Source organism: Dromaius novaehollandiae, chromosome 12, assembly GCF_036370855.1.
Source record: "Dromaius novaehollandiae isolate bDroNov1 chromosome 12, bDroNov1.hap1, whole genome shotgun sequence".
Taxonomy (NCBI): domain Eukaryota; kingdom Metazoa; phylum Chordata; class Aves; order Casuariiformes; family Dromaiidae; genus Dromaius; species Dromaius novaehollandiae.
The window spans coordinates 14,675,249-14,693,587 of record NC_088109.1 but is presented as its reverse complement, the minus strand read 5'-3'; the positions used below and the strand labels follow the sequence as shown (position 1 = coordinate 14,693,587).

The window sequence follows — 18,339 nt, the reverse complement described above, 5'->3', positions numbered from 1 at the left end:
AGCTTATAGAAGTGCTTTGCTCTGGCACAGCCTCTTCCTTGATATTGACAGGAATACAAAGATAGTGGAATAAGCCATCAATACAAATATATTGGAATAATCCCTAAGTACCGAAAAAATACTAACTGTGCCACTTTGTACTAGCTACTTGAGGCCGGTAGACAAGCAGTAGAAGACGCGCGCTGCCGTGAAGCAGCTTGTTTGGGCAGGACGAGGCCAGGGCCGCCTTCCCGGCAGCGGGGAGCCCGCCCGGGGCCAGCGGCCGCGGGGCAGGCGCTGCCCGCGCCCCGCTCCGCCCCGTCCGCGCCTCCGCGCTCCGCGTTTCCCCTCCGCCTCCCGGCCCGCTCCCGCTCCGTCGGCCGCCGCGCTCCGGGTTTCCCCGCTCGCCGCGCGGAGCCCGGCCGGCCCCGCCCCGCGGCTCCGGTTTCAGCCGCTGCTACAGGGACCCCCAAGATGGAAACGCAGGGGCTGCCCGCCGCGGAGGCGGCCCGGGCCCGGCCCGGCACCCAACATGGCGGCCCTGCCGCGCCGCCCGCCGCCCCGCGCCGCCCGCCGCAGCCGCCCGACTGGGAGCCGGCCGCCGCCGCCGCCTCCTCCTCCCCCGCCGCCAGCACCGCCTCGGCGGGCCTCTACGTGAGCTTCCCGGTGCTGCTGGTGGAGGAGAAGCCGGAGCCCGGCGCCAGCCCGGCGCCCAGCCCCTGCGCGCCGCCGGCGGGGCCCGCGCCCGACAACGACGGGCTCCTGCTCGTCTTCAACGTGGTGCGCGGCGCGGCCGAGGCCGGCGGCGGCGGCGACGCGGGGCGCGCCCAGCCCGGCCCGCCGCCCGCCGAGCCGCCCGAGGAGGCCCCCGGCTCGGCGCCGCCGCCGCCTCCCCCGCCGCCGCCGCTGCCCCCCGCCGCCTGCGGCGACGGCGCGGCGGAGGACGGCTCCTTCTCGGGGACCATCACCATCAACAACCAGAGCCTGGTGGTGCGCATCGAGAACGGCGTCCTGACGCTGGGGCCCGGCGCCGAGCAGGCCGCGGGCGCCGCGCCGCCGCCGCCCGCCCCGCCGCCGCCGCCCGCCGCCAGCCCCGCCGAGCCGCCGGGCGGGCCGCGTCCGCGCTCGCCGCCGGCCTTCGCGTGCCCCGAGCCGCGCTGCGGCGAGGCCTTCCCCCGCAAGCAGCAGCTGCGGCTGCACCGCCTCGCGGCGCACGGCGGCGGGGAGGAGGAGGGCCGCGGGGCGGCGGCGGCGGCGCGGCCCTTCGGCTGCCCGGTGCCCGGCTGCGCCTGGTCCTTCGCCACGGCCTACAAGCTGCGGCGGCACCTGCACTCGCACGACAAGCTGCGGCCCTTCGCCTGCGCCGCGCCGGGCTGCGCCAAGCGCTTCACCACGGTCTACAACCTGCGGGCCCACAGCCGCGCCCACGAGCAGGAGGCGGCGCACAAGTGCGAGGCGTGCGGGCAGCGCTTCCCCAGCGCCGCCCGCCTCGCCGCCCACCGCCGCCGCAGCCACCTGGAGCCCGAGCGGCCCTTCCGCTGCGACTTCCCCGGTAAGCGCCCGCCGCCGCGGCCCCTCTCTCCTCCTCCTCCTCTTTTCGGTGCCTCTAAACGTCGGGGAGGACCGTGAGGACCTGTCGCCGCAAGCTGGGAGGAGGGAACGCGCGTAGTCGTCCCCCTGCGGGTTCGGCGCCCCGCTGATGCGCTGCCGTGCTCTCTCTCCCCAGGGTGCGAGAGGACGTTTATCACCGTGAGCGCGCTCTTCTCGCACAACCGAGCCCACTTCAGGGAGCAGGAGCAGTTCTCCTGCTCTTTCCCCGGCTGCAACAAGCAGTACGACAAAGCCTGTCGCCTGAAAATCCACATGAGGAGTCACACAGGTATTCCTTCGTGGGGGCAGCTCGCGCCCGCGGCGGAGGTAATAAAGTCGCGAAGGGAAGGAGGGTGATGCGAGTTAGTCTCAGTCAGTGAGAACATTTCGTCTTGGGCTTTGGGGAGTGGGAACCCGCTGAACGAACTTGCTGAATCCGCAGGTAGCTGTAGCTGTGCAGAGCTGTGTCATGTGGCACGTGCCCCCTGTTCAGAAAAGTTACCCCACTAAGCTAGTGCTATTCCCATGTTTTTGTAGGCATTCAAAATGTGTAAAATCCTAATCTTGGTCAAAATAATAATAAAAAAAAAAAGCCAGAAAATTAACAGAACGTATGAAATACATGTACCAAGATTTGGAACAGCAAGAAGGTAAATCTCGGCTCAAGGAGGCCCCATTGGTTTGTAAGGACCATTGTCAAACTGAAATCCAGCCTTTTGATATTGTAAGGACAGCTATGTGTACTCTAGCTTGTCTTGAGTTTTCCTTTAGTTTCATGGCCTGACAGTGTTGTTTCACTGTCTTTTAGAAGTGTCCCTGTTCTGTTAAGTGAAAGTTCAAAGAAGTGATGAAAACTCGCTTCACAGGGGAGCTTCCTGTATAGTAAGCAGAATATTGTCACAGGTCATGAAAACAGGAAAAAACATTTTGGTCCTGTTTCTGTTTTAACTAATGCTGCTATTGGTTATTGAAGCCCCTTCAAGACAGATATGGGTTATTTGGAAAGAGTTTTTGGGAGAACACTGGGAAAGATCAGGTTATAGAAAACAAACAAGGAAGGGATGGATTGCGATTGTTGAATGTGAAGAGCAGAAAACTGAGAAAGACCACAGTCCTCAGATAAATATAAGGTTGGTCGGTAACGATCTGTGCATCATGATGCACAGGAAAAGATGTAATGGTCTTAAGTTAAAGAAGTCTCAGACCGGATGATGGGGAAGGGGGCATCGTAGTACTCTGCAATGAGTTGCGTGAGAAGGTGGTTGAGTTGTCTTGTCTTCTTAAAATAATTCAATTTAAGCGGCTTTTGAGATCTTCTAACAGTAGAGTGTGTTTTGATGTTAGGTTATTAATGTAACCTTTCTTTGCTTAAGGTGAGAGGCCTTTTATCTGCGACTTTGAAGGTTGTGGCTGGTCTTTCACCAGTATGTCCAAGCTACTGAGACACAAAAGGTAGCCTTTTCTAATTATGCTGTTCTAATCATCCATTGCTGTTAGTTTGTTTGTGGGTATTTTTTTTTTAATTCCAGTAGTTAAGCAGTGGATTTAATCTTGCCAGTGGTCGTTTCCCTCCTTGTAGGAAACACGAAGATGACAGGAGGTTTATGTGTCCGGTAGAAGGCTGCGGGAAGTCCTTCACAAGAGCAGAACACTTGAAAGGCCATAGTATAACTCACCTTGGTACAAAACCATTTGAGTGTCCAGTAGAAGGTATTTTTTTATTCTTTTGTGCAATTGACATATCTAGAGAATTTGCATGCTTTTTCCCCTGATGCAAGTTTATTACAGGATTGGAACAATTCAGAGTGACTCTTCTAATGGAATTTGAACATTTAAAACTGAACCAAAGACATGTAACTGATTGAGGGATCACTCTCAAGTTTGTGGGATGCAAACAAAACAGTGGTTCATGCTGTTGCTTGATTTCTCATTACGATGAACAAAACTGCTTTATTCTGGAAAATCCGAGTTCTGATACTCAGTTTCTGCAACTCAGCTTTTTCACTTCATTCATCAAAAGTAGTGAAAAATGGTCCCATCCAGCAGTTTCAAGGTCTCGTTTTGCTGTTGTGACTTGTCATCTGAGTGTTCACTGTACTAATGTTTACCTGGTGGTTGTGTTGTGGTAGACTCTGCTGCTGGGATGATGGGTGGGCAGGTCAGTGGTATCCATTGTGGTTTTTGGTTGTACAGGAGCACAGCTAATGCTGCGTGCGTTTCTTAGTTACCTGCATTGCTTCAGTAGAACTCCAGTGGAAGAGGAGAGCCTAAAGATTTTGGGTCTGATATGATTAGAGGCAGTTTCTGAAAATGGGGAAAGCAGTGGATTTAAAACAAGCAAAGCAAAGTCTGCAAATGTTGGAAATTATATAAAAAAAAAAAAAAGAAAAAAAAGAAAAAAAGGGTGGGGGTGCGAGGTTGTATTTAAAGTAGAGGCTTTGCCTTTTTGTTCACTTGCCCACCTCTGATGGCCAACATAGTATATTGTAGTGCTTTTGGGGGCCTGCGGCTGGGTCAGACCTGCAGGAAGCTGCCATCTAGCCTCTTCTGAAAGAGCTGAGGAGACTGTTGAAGCAGCACACCTTGCCCGAGTGCCGAACACCCACCTCCCCCATTTCTGTAGACACAAAAGCTTGGAGCCCAAGCTTGACTGTGGCTTGGGGAAGTAAGATGTGGCTGATGGGATATCTGCACATAGCTTAAAATTGTGTTATCGTGACTTGGGGAGTGGGAGGTTGAGCCCTAACGTGATGCAGCTTCCACAGATGTGGAATATTCTATTTCCTAAAGTAAACCAGCTCCACTTGGTCTTTGTTTCTCCTTTTTTAAATGATTTTTCAAGCAGTCATCATAAAATGTTTTCATTTAAGATAGGCATAAGGGGGAAATGTTGTTCATGCCACTGAATTACTTATTCAGGTTTCTTGCTGTCAGAAACGGGTTGTTGAACTATCCTATCCACTGAGTTGTCCTTGATATGAAACAAGGAAATGTATATTTGGATTTTTCTAATTCTGCTAATTTACTATAGAATGCATGCTCCGATACTGCAAAATAGCAAAAAGGTCTTCAGAGCTACTTTGAATTGGTTTGTTAGGACACTGATATTAATGTCAAACTAAAAATAGGGTGAAATGAATCTTTAAAGTCGTACATCTTCTTTCAGGCTGTTGTGCAAAATTCTCAGCGCGAAGTAGTCTGTATATTCACTCCAAAAAGCATCTTCAAGATGTGGACTCATTAAAGACTCGCTGCCCTGTATCCAGCTGTAATAAATTGTTCACTTCCAAACACAGCATGAAGACACACATGGTAAAACAGCACAACTTCAGCCCAGGTAAAGTATTTTCTAAAACTATGGGAAGGTGCAATGGAAAAAAAAATGTTTCATTAAATAAAATATATATTTACTGATGGTGAAATCCTAACACTATTGATATGAATGGCAAAATCTTCAGGACTGGAGTTATTTTTCTCCCACTAAGATTTTCAGTGGGAACTGAAACTGAGTGTCAGAAAGTGAGACTTGAGCTTGACCTTTGTTGATTCAGAAATTACAACTTTTTTGAATGAAGTGGAGCTTGTCATTCTCCTTGCCACCTGTAAAATATAAGCAAGGACTAAAAGCACTCCTCTTTCTACTCCTCTAACTTAGTCTGGACTGCTTTAGTGTTACCTTTTGACAAGTGCTTTGTAACTGAAATTTCTCACTAAAGGGATGCACTTATTTCAGTAAGCTTTTCCTTAATCTGCTTTCAGGGAATTGGGAAGTGTTTTAATAGGCCGAGAACCTGGAGTTTTAAGCGTTCTCTTTGAACATTCATGTTTTTTTCTCCCCAATATTTGGTACTAAGGTCTTATAAATAAAGCCTGCCTAAGAAGTTTAGTTGCATTTAGGGTGCTGTTGCTGTTTCACATTCCCTTCTTCCTGCAAGAAAAGGTGCTGATACAATCTGTTTATGTATTTTCCCTTGGCTGTTTCTGTAGCTGCACAGATGAGTTCCTGCTCCTGATAAGTGGTATCGTTTTCTCTCTTCTTTGTCCTAGCGATTAAAGATGTTCAAAATATATTCTATTCCAGATCTCCTAACTCAGCTTGAAGCAACCAGCTCCCTCACACCTAGCAGTGAACTCACTAGTCCAGGACAAAGTGATCTCAGCAACATAGACCTTGTATCCCTGTTCTCCAATGCGTCCAGTAACAATTCTGGAATTGCAACAGACATGGCGCTAGTGAACTCTGGGATCGTCACAATAGACGTTGCTTCAGTGGGCTCAACGCTCGGAGGAAACCTGCCTGTCAGTAACAATTCGTTAAGTCAGGCAGTCGATCCCTTGATATTGGTGGCGAGCAGTGATATGCCGCAGAGCCTGGACAGTTCTCTCTTGCTGGGAACCAGTGCAACAGTTCTACAGCAAAGCACTTTAAATTTGGATGACGTACAGACTGTCAACGCGGAAGCCTTGGGTTCACTAGCGTCCCTATCGGTGAGGAATTCCAGTCAAGATGTGCACGGTTTGACGTCCAGCAATAATTTAACGATTGACACAGCCACTTTGACTCCTTCTAGTAGCCTCGGTGGTACCAACGTGCCTGAGTTACTAACACCAACTAAAGTTGAACGAAATTTGCTTCCCAGCTCAGACGTTGTTGGTCAACAAGAGGGCAGCAAAGTAGTGACTCAGTTTGTTTTCTCCAACCCTCCAGGAAGCTACAGTGCTCAGAAGGAAATGGATCTTAGCACAGTGACTGGCAGCTCATTTTTGGTATGCAGTAGCTCTATTCATTACCCTGAGATGACTGAAACACTCTAATTTTGATGATATCCATTGCTACTTACACCTCATAGGCAGACCTTTGTGTTATTTCACAGATGTATTCTGGCTTTTCTGATGAAGGACATAGAACATTAGGTTGAAGGGTGCGTTATCAGGAGTAGATTCAGCATGGTGATAAGTTCGCTTAAGAAAATCTGAATTCTGGGGGGGAGAGTGAAGGGAAAACTGTTCGAAGTAAGGGATTTTAGAAAATGAGTGTCTAAAATGTATCCCTCTGAGGATGAAATGGGATTTACAAGAAAACCCAGGTACAAGAATATATGGTATGTCTCATATGCATTAATGAGAGAATAACTGAAACATTTTCATCTCAGTCCTCATCCCTGTAGAGCTCTTTTAAGTATTCTTCCCTTTCTGCTTCACAAAGCTATTGATGTGTAACTTTGGTTGCAGTATAAAACATTCCCTCTGTCACGGTGTTTACCCTATTAAAATCTGAATGCTTATAAATACGGAGCTAATTTGTAAGTACATGCAGGGAATTTGCTGAAACTCTAATCAGAAAAAAGTTAGAAAACAAATTCAGTGTTTGTAATATGAAAGATAACCACAACTGGGAACCCGTTGGTCTGGTTTCGTTGTCTTAGTTTGTTCTTGCATTCAAAAACTTCCTATCTCTTGGTTTTTTGTTTTTACTAGGAAAGCGGTGGGTCTGCGAGAACAGACTACAGAGCCATTCAGCTAGCCAAGAAAAGAAAACAAAAAGGGAATGGGAGCAGCACAGGTGAGAAGCATTCCTTTTGTTAAATTTGGCAAATACAATTATTTGGTGTTTATGGCAGTGGAATGGGAGCAGGTATGAGAGTATGTTTTCTAAATACCCTGTTTGGTTTACTGTCAATTAGAAGAATTGTGCACATGGCACATATGCATTCCTGAGAATGATCACATTCTCTGAAATCCCAGATTCACAGTAAGCTTACAAATAAATTTGCACTGTAGGTTTCCCGATCTTTAAAAAGACGCTATCTCTTTGTCTCTTCACCTGCTTTTTATTTTCTTATTAAAATTTGACTTGATGTTGCTTTGCTTTCTGTTGTTTGTGCCTCTGTTCTTACCGACTGGGGTTTCTGTTACTGAGCACAGACAAGGAAAACATCAGTTGGATTTGTTTTGCTTGTTTTTCATTCAGTAACAATGTGTAGGCAGCATGGAGGATTTTTTTCTTCAGTTATCTAGAGCTATGTAAACCTTTTAATTAAATTTGAGCCTTGTAGAGAGTTCTTGCATAAGGTGAGGTTTAGACCATGATTTCAGATGTGTCCTCTTTCTCTTAAACTGTAGCTTGAGTCATAGCTGTCTGATGTGAATAGACACTTACTTTGTCAGATCCAATGTGGTCTGTGGTTCACTAGACTTGCGCAAACTTAGGTATTTGAGTTGTGTTTACCCTTGGGGCTGGGGGAAGAACATAGCATATATAGCTCAGTTCTTCCTTTCTGCTTTTTAATACCTGTCACCTCTGAAAATCGAGGTGATAATTTTTAAGATGAGTTAAGAGGCTTCTTCTGAATTAAGCACTGTCACATACCTGCATGTATTCTGTCTGGTCCAGTAAACAGCATCCAGAAAGATGATTGCTTTATAGAGCTAGTTCAAATTGTGCATTTTATCATCAAACATGCATGTTGGACAGTAGTTTGAAAAGATGGTTGCACTTGATCTGTATCTGTCTTCTAAAATGGTTTCAGAAAATTCCTATTTCCATTCTTGCTCAAGGCTCCCTACAATGGTCCAGAAAGTCTTGTATTTCTAATTAGTTTAACCAGGTTAAACAGATGCTTTGAAGGAAAGTCCAGTGTTAATTCTCCTTTTTTTTTTTTTTTTTTTTTTTTTTTTTAAACTTTAATAAATAGAAGGCTTGGGCAACTTCAGAACCGAAACAGCTGAAGTTATTGTACCCTTACATTTATTTTGGTTAGGTTTCTGCTTTTCAGCATGTGATGCAAAAGACTGGTTTATCTTGGTTTTGACTAAAAAGTGTTTAAGGGTTTCTTGGATAACTCATTGTCAGAATTGAGGTTGGTGAAAGGAACTATTTAAAACTGAAAGTATTTAAGTTTAAACTTTAGAAAAGAAGAGGGAAACAGGATTTGGGTGGGAAGATAGTTACTGGGAAATCTTTCCAAGTTTTAGCATTCAAAATGTGTAGGATAGCGGAACTAACAGTAAGCAAAGCAGAAAAGAATTTGAAATTTTTTAGGAGAAACAGTCTGAGAAATAGCTTGTTGGAACAGCATTAAGAGAGGCCATAATAATTTCACCCAGTGTAACTTTCCAAAATTTTCAAAATAAAAAGCAGTTATTAAATATCTCACTGCTCACAGACTACAAAGTTCAGGATACTGATATATGCAGGCTAAAAAGTCTTGGTCAGACCACGTATTGGGGTTTTAACTCTCCGTTCCTAGAAATACTACTGTTTGTCAGCATTTTCTGAGCAATTCTTCAGGGCAAAACTTAATTAACAAATGGTTGTTCAGCAAGCTCATTGTTCAATTTAAAATTTTTCTGTTTGGGGGATATCCTGCCAATTCAGGGATAGTTTGGTTTGAATTGCCTGGGTACTGCAGTTGCTGGTCACAGGACAGTTTTGATTTGGGATTTGTTTAGGGTTGTTGCTCACTTGAGTGTCCTGTGGTTGTTCAGTAAGATAGATGCTGACGTGGAGTAAACCCAAATGGCTGAAAGAACTAGAGTTGCTTGTAGAGCTTCTGTGCATGTGTTGAACCACCAGTGTCATGAGTGATAGTTATTTTGTACTTCTGTGGCCTGTCCTATCTAATAGTCTTTGAAATATTTCTGGAAATAGATGAGCTTCATCGTGCTCCTTTTATAGTTTGCAAAAATTATGCGTGTGACTACTCAGGAAATGAGTTGCAAAATCAAAAATAGAAAATGCAATTCCACTTCCCAATTCTTTTCTGTAACTCCACAAATAGGCTGGTACTTTGATGCTACCAGAAGGGCGAGCCCTAAGCCTAGCAATTTGTGATATGGTTTGAATGCCATTACTGTAAAAGATGACTGCTCAGTCAGCAGTTGGAGTTCGTGAGCTGGTTGCTGTCTGGGCTTTTAGTAGTTATCAGATGGTGCTTAATTATATTGCACTGTTCCAGGCATTTGCTGTGTAGTGTTAATTAGTGGTACAGTGTAAATAATGCCATAAAGTTGAGAAATACTAGCAAGAAACCATGGCAAATTACTTCTGACAGTCGAAATATTAAAATCACTTTCTTTTAGGGGCATCTGGCTCTGGTCAGAGGAAAAGCAAGGGCGGTAAAGTAAGCCCTACCAGCTTTTCATCATCCACTGCTGGCAGTCGACTGGGTGGCAACATTGTCCTGCCAAACGGAGGGCTGACGATAAGGGACCCTGCCACTGGAGCACAGTATGTGCAAATTCAGCTTCTTCAGGTAAGGACTGAGGAGGACAGACCTGCTCATCTTCTCTGTTACTTGCTGAAGCTGGCATTTATAGAAGAATCTGCCTTACCTGTGAGCTCAGGTACTGCTGCCCACTATGAGATCCTGAGATCTGCAGTGCCTACCATGTCCATTAGGGCAGTTGCCCATCAGAACCATTCTCCTGTGAAGGTGATCTGAAAACAGGCTTTAGAGAAGTCTAGAAATGCCTGAAAATAGAGCTGGTTCAATCATACATCTGCTGGGGGCCAGAACAGAGGCACTGTAGAAATAATGTTTTTATTTGCCTTTAGTACTAATATTCAGTCCAGGCTGGAACATACAGGCACTGTAAGTATAGGGAACATCCCGTTCAGCTCCTTAGTCTGGAGCATGCTTGAGAGAGGAAACAGACTGTGGCAGAACTAAGAGTTTTAACGTGCTTCTATTTTGCATGGGAGAATTGCGATGCCTCCAAGTACTATAGTTTTCCCAATCTGGGTAGGCTGTTAGGAGAGCCAGAAAACAGGGTTTGCATTCCTGCCCGAAGTATGAGGTAATAGTGCTTCCAAGAGAGAAGGACTATAGGCATGCATTAACTTCAGGGATGCATGAGTGTATGACTTTTTCCTCCAGTCTTCCCTACCCCCCCCCCCCCCCCCCCCCCAATTCTTGCATTACTCCACCTCTCTCCCATTTAAAAGGTAAATAAGACTGGCTTCAAAAGATTCCTGAAAAATAAAGTTTTGGATTAAACAATCATTTCTGTAAATGATTAAAATAAAGCTTAAGATTTTTTTCTAAAAGTACCTGGTAGTCCATGTGGGCTGGATAGTGGGACATGCTGGGCAGAACGTTTTTGGCCAGGTTTGTATCTGTGTAGCATCCAGAGAGAGGGTAATTTTTATTCCACTTTATTCATAATGGCAAGATATGGTAGGGAGAAAGCTATGGGTGGAGTTCTTATTCTCTCTTTTTCTCTGGTTTTTGAAGCAGCCAGATGTTCACAGTTTCTACCTCCAAGACTTTTGGTGTTAGCATTTGTAACTTTTATATTAAGTACCAGCTTCACAAGGCATGATGAAACTTGTAGTCTTTAGCATGTTTCAGAATGTTATGTTTAATGGAAGATGAACTATTTCTCCCTTCCCAAGTCTGACCATTTTTCTGAGCTGATTACAGTAGGATAGTAGGTTGTACACTGGGCTAGACTCATATATAACTGGTAGTTAGCTTTCTGCATACCTTTGTGAATCTAGGCCTTACTAGTAAGCTGCAGTAGCTTTATTGAATTTTTTTTAACACTGTGAGGTTGAGTGCAATTTGCTCTATTGTGTTGTGATGCTTGGGAGTCTCGTAATTGCACCGTGTTCCTGCCTTCACAGGATGATCCCCCAGGAGAGGGAGATTTGCCCTTTCAACTGAGCTCTCAGTCTTCCTCATCACATTCTCAGCTTACAGTGGATTTACCTGTTCACATACTTCAGGTACAGCAATTCAGAGCTGTTGGTTTTTATTGCCTAGCTTGAGAGTGAAGACAGTTTACTGTAAACACTGTGGTGTTCTGCCTAATGGAGATACCTTGTTTGCAGTTGGGAATTTAGTTTCACTTACAAGAAGCTGTGAGAATTGCAGTCCAAGATTAGATTTATCTTGTATATGTTACCCACCTTTGATGCATCATAGGTAGTTGTTTTTCTTCCTCTGTTACTGAGTAATGAATAAGAAATGTTATTCATTCATTATTGAAGTGCCCGATCTTTGTTTTCCTGATCCCATATTGCAGACATTAAATAAGTCAAGAAAGAGGATCAGAATTGATACGTAACAGGCTGCAAGAAGTGTGGGAAGTGGGATATAAATTCTTGAGCATAGATTTTTCAAATAGGCATCTAAATGGGAAAGGAAGTTAAATCAAAAAGTCTGGTCACTTCTAAAATACTTGGTTTCACCACTTTGCCTTGGTAACTACTGAGCGTCAGTGAAGATTCAGTTGTTTGAACACAGAAAGCTTCATATATGAAGGTAGCTCATTGTCTTTGCTGCTTGTGTAAATAAATGCCTGCTTTTATCTACTGTTCCAGCAAACTGCGTGTCAATGAGAATGAACAGCTGAGAACCAACCAGCAATGAAAGATTAGCATGTTCACAAACCAGATTTTCTACTTGACCATTGGGGCTTTATTTGATAGACTCTGCAATGCAGTATTCTCACCAAGAGAAAATAAAGCTTTTGCATTTGAGAGAAGTACCTTACTATAATAAATCTAGAAGTACAAGAGTACTAGGATAGTTGGCCACGGTAAAGAGTTACCGGAGGAAAAGCAAATAGTCAGTGATGTTAATTTATCTCCTTCAGTAATACTCATCTGAAGTGTCCAAAGGAAAACTGGAGCGGCACTGTTTGAGTGGGTCCCCAAAGTAGGAAAGCTTTGGGTTTCCTCTAAACCATTCAGAGCATTTCTCTGATCTTGGATAAATTTCAAGGTAATCTTACTGATAAGTATTAAGAGCATCTAGAAGTGAAAGCACTGAACTCTTCATGCTGTCTGTTTGCTTTAACAGGAGCCACACAATTCCACTGAAGATGATGCAGGTTCTGATAACTCTCAGTTCACTGGAAGCACAATAAACTTACAGGATCTGGAATGACCATTATTAAGAACAGTTACTTGAAAACAAATTGGGCAATCACGTTTCGACAAAGTGAGATAACTGTGTGGGTCTTTTTCCAAGGAAACTATGAAAACTAGGAGTACTGGATTATGGTTGCACTCTTTTCAATTTGCTAAGGACAGTTACAGTTGAAAGATTTTTCTTAATATGTAAATTCTACTTGATGTGCCTGTGTAAGATACTCCGTCTGCCTGGTGGTCAGAGAGACTGAGGCAGGCTGCTGTACAGTGTTGTTTCAGGGAGAAGTACTGTATTAAACTTCAAACTGAGGTAATATTAACTGTTTTCACAGGAAAGTAAGTATTCTACAGCTAACAAGTACAAATTTATAATTCTGACTTATAACAGTTCAAACTTTCCTTCTATTGGTCTCCTGTTGGAGCCAGTGGCATTGAGGAATTAAGAGCAAATTTTGCAAGTATTTTCCACACACAAAAAAATTGTTTCAGCCCCTGTTTGTTGGCAGAAAACTGGAATAAAATATCATACGCAACAAAATTAACATCCAATGCCATGAAAATGAAATGCTCCAAAATCTTTGTTTTAGAAAACTAGATTCTAAATGTTAACTTAGCTGTGAATCAGTTTGTAGCTCATGTTGAGTTTCTCCCTTTCTTTGCTCCTACATCCCAAATAATCTGCTGAATTCTTCCAGCAACACTTGAAAAAGGAAACTGCAATAGAACTGTACTCACTGTAAGTGATTACCTAAGAGTCCAACAGCATCTGAGAGAAGTTAATCATCTTTGTGCTCCCTTTTGGGGAGCAATGTTGACGGTCACTTAAATTTAAGCACCTTGATTATATCTCATGCATAGACTGCTGCCACGTTACCTGTAAACTGGCCACTATCTTTTTTTTAATTTTTTTTCGATTGAACACTGTTAACACTTGTTCTTTATTGGTATCCCAGAATATCATGTGAACATGGAGCTTCCAGCTGGTTTACAGAATATGCAGTTGTTAGACTATTTTGGGAGGGGCAAAGAATTGTTACCTAGGAAGATTTGCCCCATTGAGAAACTGCAGTTTCTAGTGGGGGGTGGGAGGGGAAGGTTGTATGTACTGTACTTACCTGGATTGCAGACACCTAAATAAGCATAGGGTTGTATAGGAGAAAAAACCCTTTGGTTACATTTTAAGGTAGTAATTTAAATGTTTCTTATGGTGATGTACTGAATGCCTATAAAATTATGTATAGGAGTTTGATAAAAGGGTGTATGTACTGTTTTTTATTCTCAATGAGGTGTGTGTGTGTATGCACGTATGTGTGTATTTTTTACAAAATAAGATATGTCATGCAGAAGAACATTGTGATCTTTCTAATCTTGCACATATTTATTTATTTTACAGTTATACTGATGTTGAATTCACCCGAGGTCATTCAGAAATGCTTTTACTTCCTGTGCCTTTTGAACTATGTATGTGTCCAGATAAATGCTTTCGTTGAAGACTTGAAAAAAAAAAAAAAGTATACAGGTTACAGTCAACTTCAGATCCTGATTTGTAGGGAGTATTTTATTCTCTGGTTGAACCAGTTTTATTTTTCTATCTTTAGCTTCAGTAACTGAGCATTAGGGTCTCTGTTCTTCTCATCCTGAATTTACAGCTTAAGTCCAGGAAATTTCTTAACCCTCTCAGGAGGGGTTTCCAAACCAAACTAATTGGTAGGGGAGATCATCTGTCTGATGGCTGGAGTCCACTCCCGAGAGGTAGAAAGGCTGAGGAGGAATCTTGTTGAAGGGACTACTCGGTCTTGCTCTAGTGGTCACCGTGCTCTCCCGGGAAGCAGAGACTCCTTAAGCTCCCAATGCCTCCATTCTGTTCTCAAGGACCATACCAGTTCTTAATCTAATAAAATGGCCAAGGAACACTCCATCTTTTTATGGGACTTGCAACTGAATCTTTCTACTTCTGAAAATGTACCTCACTCAGCTTTGTAAATGAATGTAAAGTGCTAACCTCTTGGGGCCGAAAATTGGATCACTTGGCTTGAAGTCCGTTGCTGGCAATGGATACATGAAGAACTGCTGGTGCAAAAGGGTTAATAAAGCTTTTTTTTATGGTCACTTTGTCACTGGTAGTGTTATTGGTGTGGATGCATCTGACACAAAGCTAATGGTCAACAGCTTGCTTTTTGCAGGGCTTGTGTGTTGTTTTTTGGTTTTTTTTTCCCCCCTTTGCCCACATTTTCCCCACAGTAGTTGTGAGGTGGAGTCTATAATGAAACCCATCCTTCCCAGTCATTTGGATTAAGGCACTGTTTTCATTTTTATAGTCATTGACCAGCTTGGCATTTATAATAACTGGCAGGTGCTTAGCTTAGTCTCGCTGTAAGAAAGATTGTTACTCAGGAATATGACAAATCTCACTAGTCGGGTTTGTAGGGATACTGCTATTTGCTGCAAAAGCTGAATGAGAAAAGCCTTGTTGCTAGCAGGGACCTGAGAAGCAAAATGAAGGAGAGTTTTAATTTATTTTCTTAGGTGAATAATCAATATAGAAAAAGAAATGATTACCTGGGATCTTGGGGGAGGAGAAGGTAGGGAATTTTGTGGGGCTGTGAAGCTGGTAAACAGAACAGATGACTTAGACCCTTAACAGACTGTACATATACAGAATACAGTTTTCTAAAACCTTATCAACCCTACATGTTGTGATTAAGGCTGTGCCTGTCAAGTAAAATAATAGAGTTGTTCTTGCTTCTCTTCATCCATTTGTTCTTGGGTCTGCTGTTGCTTCTCCTTCTTGGCAGGTGGGTCAGAGCGGAACACCAGTCTCCTGCCAGTCTGCGGAGAAACGAGAGATGTGCATCAGCAGTGTATTGGAGCAACGTGTCTCTGAGTCACACAGCTACTGCTAAAGCTGCTTTGTGCTGCAGGTCTCTGCTGTTGCAAGGGACTGTTGCCCTGTGCTGTCTTTTTTCTAGGCAGGTTTACATATGTCTGCTAAGCTTGTTTTTTCTCTTAAATAGGTGTCAAGTGGCTGAAGGCCATGTATATGCTACTGTTGCAGTTTCTGCAAAGTACTACTGCATGTGCAACTCTTTCCTCCCTGAAGCCTTATTTGTACTAAATGAGGATGAGTAGTTAAAAAGGCTAAAGAAATATCTGAGGGAGCCTGCAAGACACTTGTTTTATATTGGGTAAAGTAGCAGGGACTCACAGTGCCTGTTTTCACGTTCCCAGGCTGTTACCAACTTAGTGCGTGCCTGAGAACTGGGCTACCCTCATGATTATGTTGGTCAGCGAAACATGCAGCTGCTTACTTAGCAGCAGGAGCCATGGCCTGACGCTCTGTTTCACCTCTGAGGGATCACATTCAGTTTGGTGTAACATGGAGCATACCAAAAGGGTATGGTTTGATGGTATGACTGAGCTGATTTAGTGGCTTGGTGCCACTATAGGGAGAGTGTCCTGCTGCTGCTGATTCCCTTTTTGATGATTTTCATGCATTTTCTTTTACTACTGCTAGGTTAACAAGTCGAAATCAGCTTAATGAGAAGATTGGCAAGGAATGGACAGGACCACATGGTCAAGACACCAGGATGGGAGAAAGAGGGAGGAAGTACACTGAACTGGAATAACTCTCAGCGTAACTGACTTCCAGGGAGTTGCTTAAGTTAAGACAGTCCTGTAAATCGGACTACACTGGAGTATGGGTGTCATTGCCACTCAGCTATGGAGGCCCCTAGTAATGCTCTTCCCTTAGATACTTGATGTTTAAGTACCCCCATTTTCTCCAAAGTGAGCTGTCAGGCAAGGTGTTCCTAGAGACTGCTGCACTTACCTTTTTCTTTATATCTGCCTGTGCTCTTGCCAGGGCCCGTTGCAATCTTTCCTCCTGTAGTAGCTTCTGTTGTCTTATCTTTTCCTCTCTGAGCCTTTTGAAAGGAACGAATAAAGGACGAGTTAGACATGGTGGGCAGCTACACAGGATATACTTTTGATGCCCAGCTCCTCTACCAGCATAAGGTCTCTGGAATAGAGTGATTTGGGTGTAGCTGATGTTTCAGCTCATTGCTGGGAGGAGGTTCTAATGCAGGGCTGACAAGGAAACATTGGGGCAGTTGCTCCTACCCTTTCTGGGGTGAAGAGGGAAAAGTATGTCAAGCTTTGCAATGCAGAGACACCAGACCCTTTTTCTTACTGTGTTACAGATATGCTGTGTACTGCCTTCAGCAAGTGATTCGTGCTCTGCAGTAAGGCTAAGTTGCTCATCAGCTTTTGTGGGTGACCAATGCTTCTTATGTATCTTATGTTCTCACCATGCAACTCGAGTCTGTGACGTTACTGATGTGGAGTAGCAGCATTTTACATTCATGCTGCCACAGTTTACCTAAATGTGCGAAGTGGAAACTGGTAGAGTTAACTGGCTCTGATTCCCTATGGGAATAAAGCACTGGAATGGAGATGGGCTCAAGCTGTTGAACGCCCTGCAGTGAAAAGGAAGTGAGTTTATAACCTTGTGATCTTCAGAAAAATTTTAAGTTGTTTTCACAGTACCTTCTTTGCTATGTTACATTCCTCCCCTGATTTTTCCCTTCCACCCCCAGTGCAGGGTAAATGTGTCTCTTCTTTTGTAAGCTAGAATGCAAAACCACTAGGAACATCAGGAGAAGGTATCAGAACCCTGCTACTAAAAAGGTGAAGAAAGGTGTGGAGAAAGAGAGCAAGTGGGAAGGAAATGTCACTGTTCTGACTCTAAAACCTCGTGCTACTTTTTCTTCCCCACATGGACCTGATTCAGCTAGGGATGTCCAGTTGCAGCTTTGCTGTTTGCAAAGGGAACTTTCATGTGTTGAGCCAACAAGAATGTATCTGACCTCAGAACCTAAATTTTTTGTGTTCATTTGCTACTTTTTAAATTTAATTATACAAGTTAAGCTCCAGAGTTTTATAGCAGAAAGCATTTTAAAACTGCCATTGTTGACAAAAGCCCTCAAGTCTGACAGAAGAGCTGGGTATGTCAGACACTGAGTGTGTTAAATAATTATACAGGAGCAATTTTCTATTTAATCAGTTTAAATATTGTTACTGCAAATTGTCTTCTTAAAATTATGATTCTCATTATTGAATTTGCTCAAGAGATTTGGTTTATTTTCCCTTTTCTTCCAGATTTTGCCCTTCAATTCAGGACACAGACACCTTCCAGGTCTTTTCTAGTATAACTGTGGGCTGCTGCTTACTGATCAGGACATGCAAGTACTATGAACGTGAAGCCCTTATAGGAGTAAAATGAGATGTATTGGTCGCATGCAGGCTTTCATATTTCTGTTACTATTTCCTGGTTTGATCTGACAAATTGGGTCCATTCAGTGGCTTTGCTTTTGGGTGTCAGCATTAAAAAAAAAAAAAAAAGATGCCACATTTCCAGAGGAGGGTCTCCTCTTACCTTATCCTCCGTTCTTTTTCTTTAGCTTTCTCAGCCTGTTCTATCTTTGCTGACGGGATTCTCTCTAGGCACTCCAGTAAGTCATCCATCTGTTTTTCTATCACTGCTAGCATCTGCAGCGTCCCTAGGTTTGCCTCATTTTCTCCAATGCAGCGGCGATAGACTTCCAGCACCTTTTTGTTCAGGTTCGCAAGCATTTTGTCCTAGAGGTAAGAGTAGATAGGGTGAGACAGAACCAGGAGGCACCAGCTGTGTTCTGCCCCAAATCCCTAAGTCTCTCCAAAAGAAAACAGAATTAATACACTTTAATTCCCCCCACAAGATGCTATTGCTTGTTTTCTGATTTGCTTAGCACTGGTGTCTGGGATAGACAGCTGTACTGAGCCATTCTTGTGTCTTGTCTCCTATTCCTAGCTATTGCTGTGGCCTGGGCCAGGTTGCAGCCCACTGCCGCAGT

General features: G+C 44.0%; 2 protein-coding genes across 6 annotated transcripts in view; one reads left to right on the top strand and one right to left on the bottom strand.

The window, feature by feature from the left end:
• The first annotated feature begins 383 nt into the window (after positions 1 to 383).
• ZXDC (ZXD family zinc finger C) lies at positions 384 to 14,557 on the top strand. Of its 5 annotated transcripts, none has more exons than XR_010391275.1 (11): positions 384 to 1,531; positions 1,706 to 1,858; positions 2,943 to 3,021; positions 3,149 to 3,279; positions 4,736 to 4,906; positions 5,651 to 6,336; positions 7,048 to 7,132; positions 9,652 to 9,824; positions 11,198 to 11,299; positions 11,897 to 12,299; positions 13,842 to 14,557. XR_010391275.1 is itself a non-coding variant. In XM_064518994.1 (10 exons), exons 1-10 carry the CDS (start codon positions 454 to 456, stop codon positions 12,172 to 12,174), a joined length of 2,661 nt encoding a protein of 886 aa, XP_064375064.1. In that variant the 5' UTR covers positions 384 to 453; the 3' UTR covers positions 12,175 to 14,557. The 5 variants fall into 5 exon arrangements, 3 of the variants coding, with proteins under 3 accessions (XP_064375064.1, XP_064375063.1, XP_025948905.2); XR_010391274.1 differs by having other exon boundaries at positions 12,378 to 14,557; XM_064518994.1 differs by having other exon boundaries at positions 12,172 to 14,557.
• The window catches only part of CFAP100 (cilia and flagella associated protein 100), a 16,438-nt gene continuing 12,041 nt past the window's right edge, over positions 13,943 to 18,339 (bottom strand). Inside the window, exons 11-13 of the mRNA XM_064518995.1 lie at positions 17,883 to 18,085; positions 16,278 to 16,371; positions 13,943 to 15,277 (exon numbers count right to left, since the gene is read on the bottom strand). Coding sequence (XP_064375065.1) covers positions 15,164 to 15,277; positions 16,278 to 16,371; positions 17,883 to 18,085 — 411 coding nt within the window. The 3' untranslated portion in view covers positions 13,943 to 15,163. The remainder of the gene's footprint in view (positions 15,278 to 16,277; positions 16,372 to 17,882; positions 18,086 to 18,339) is intronic.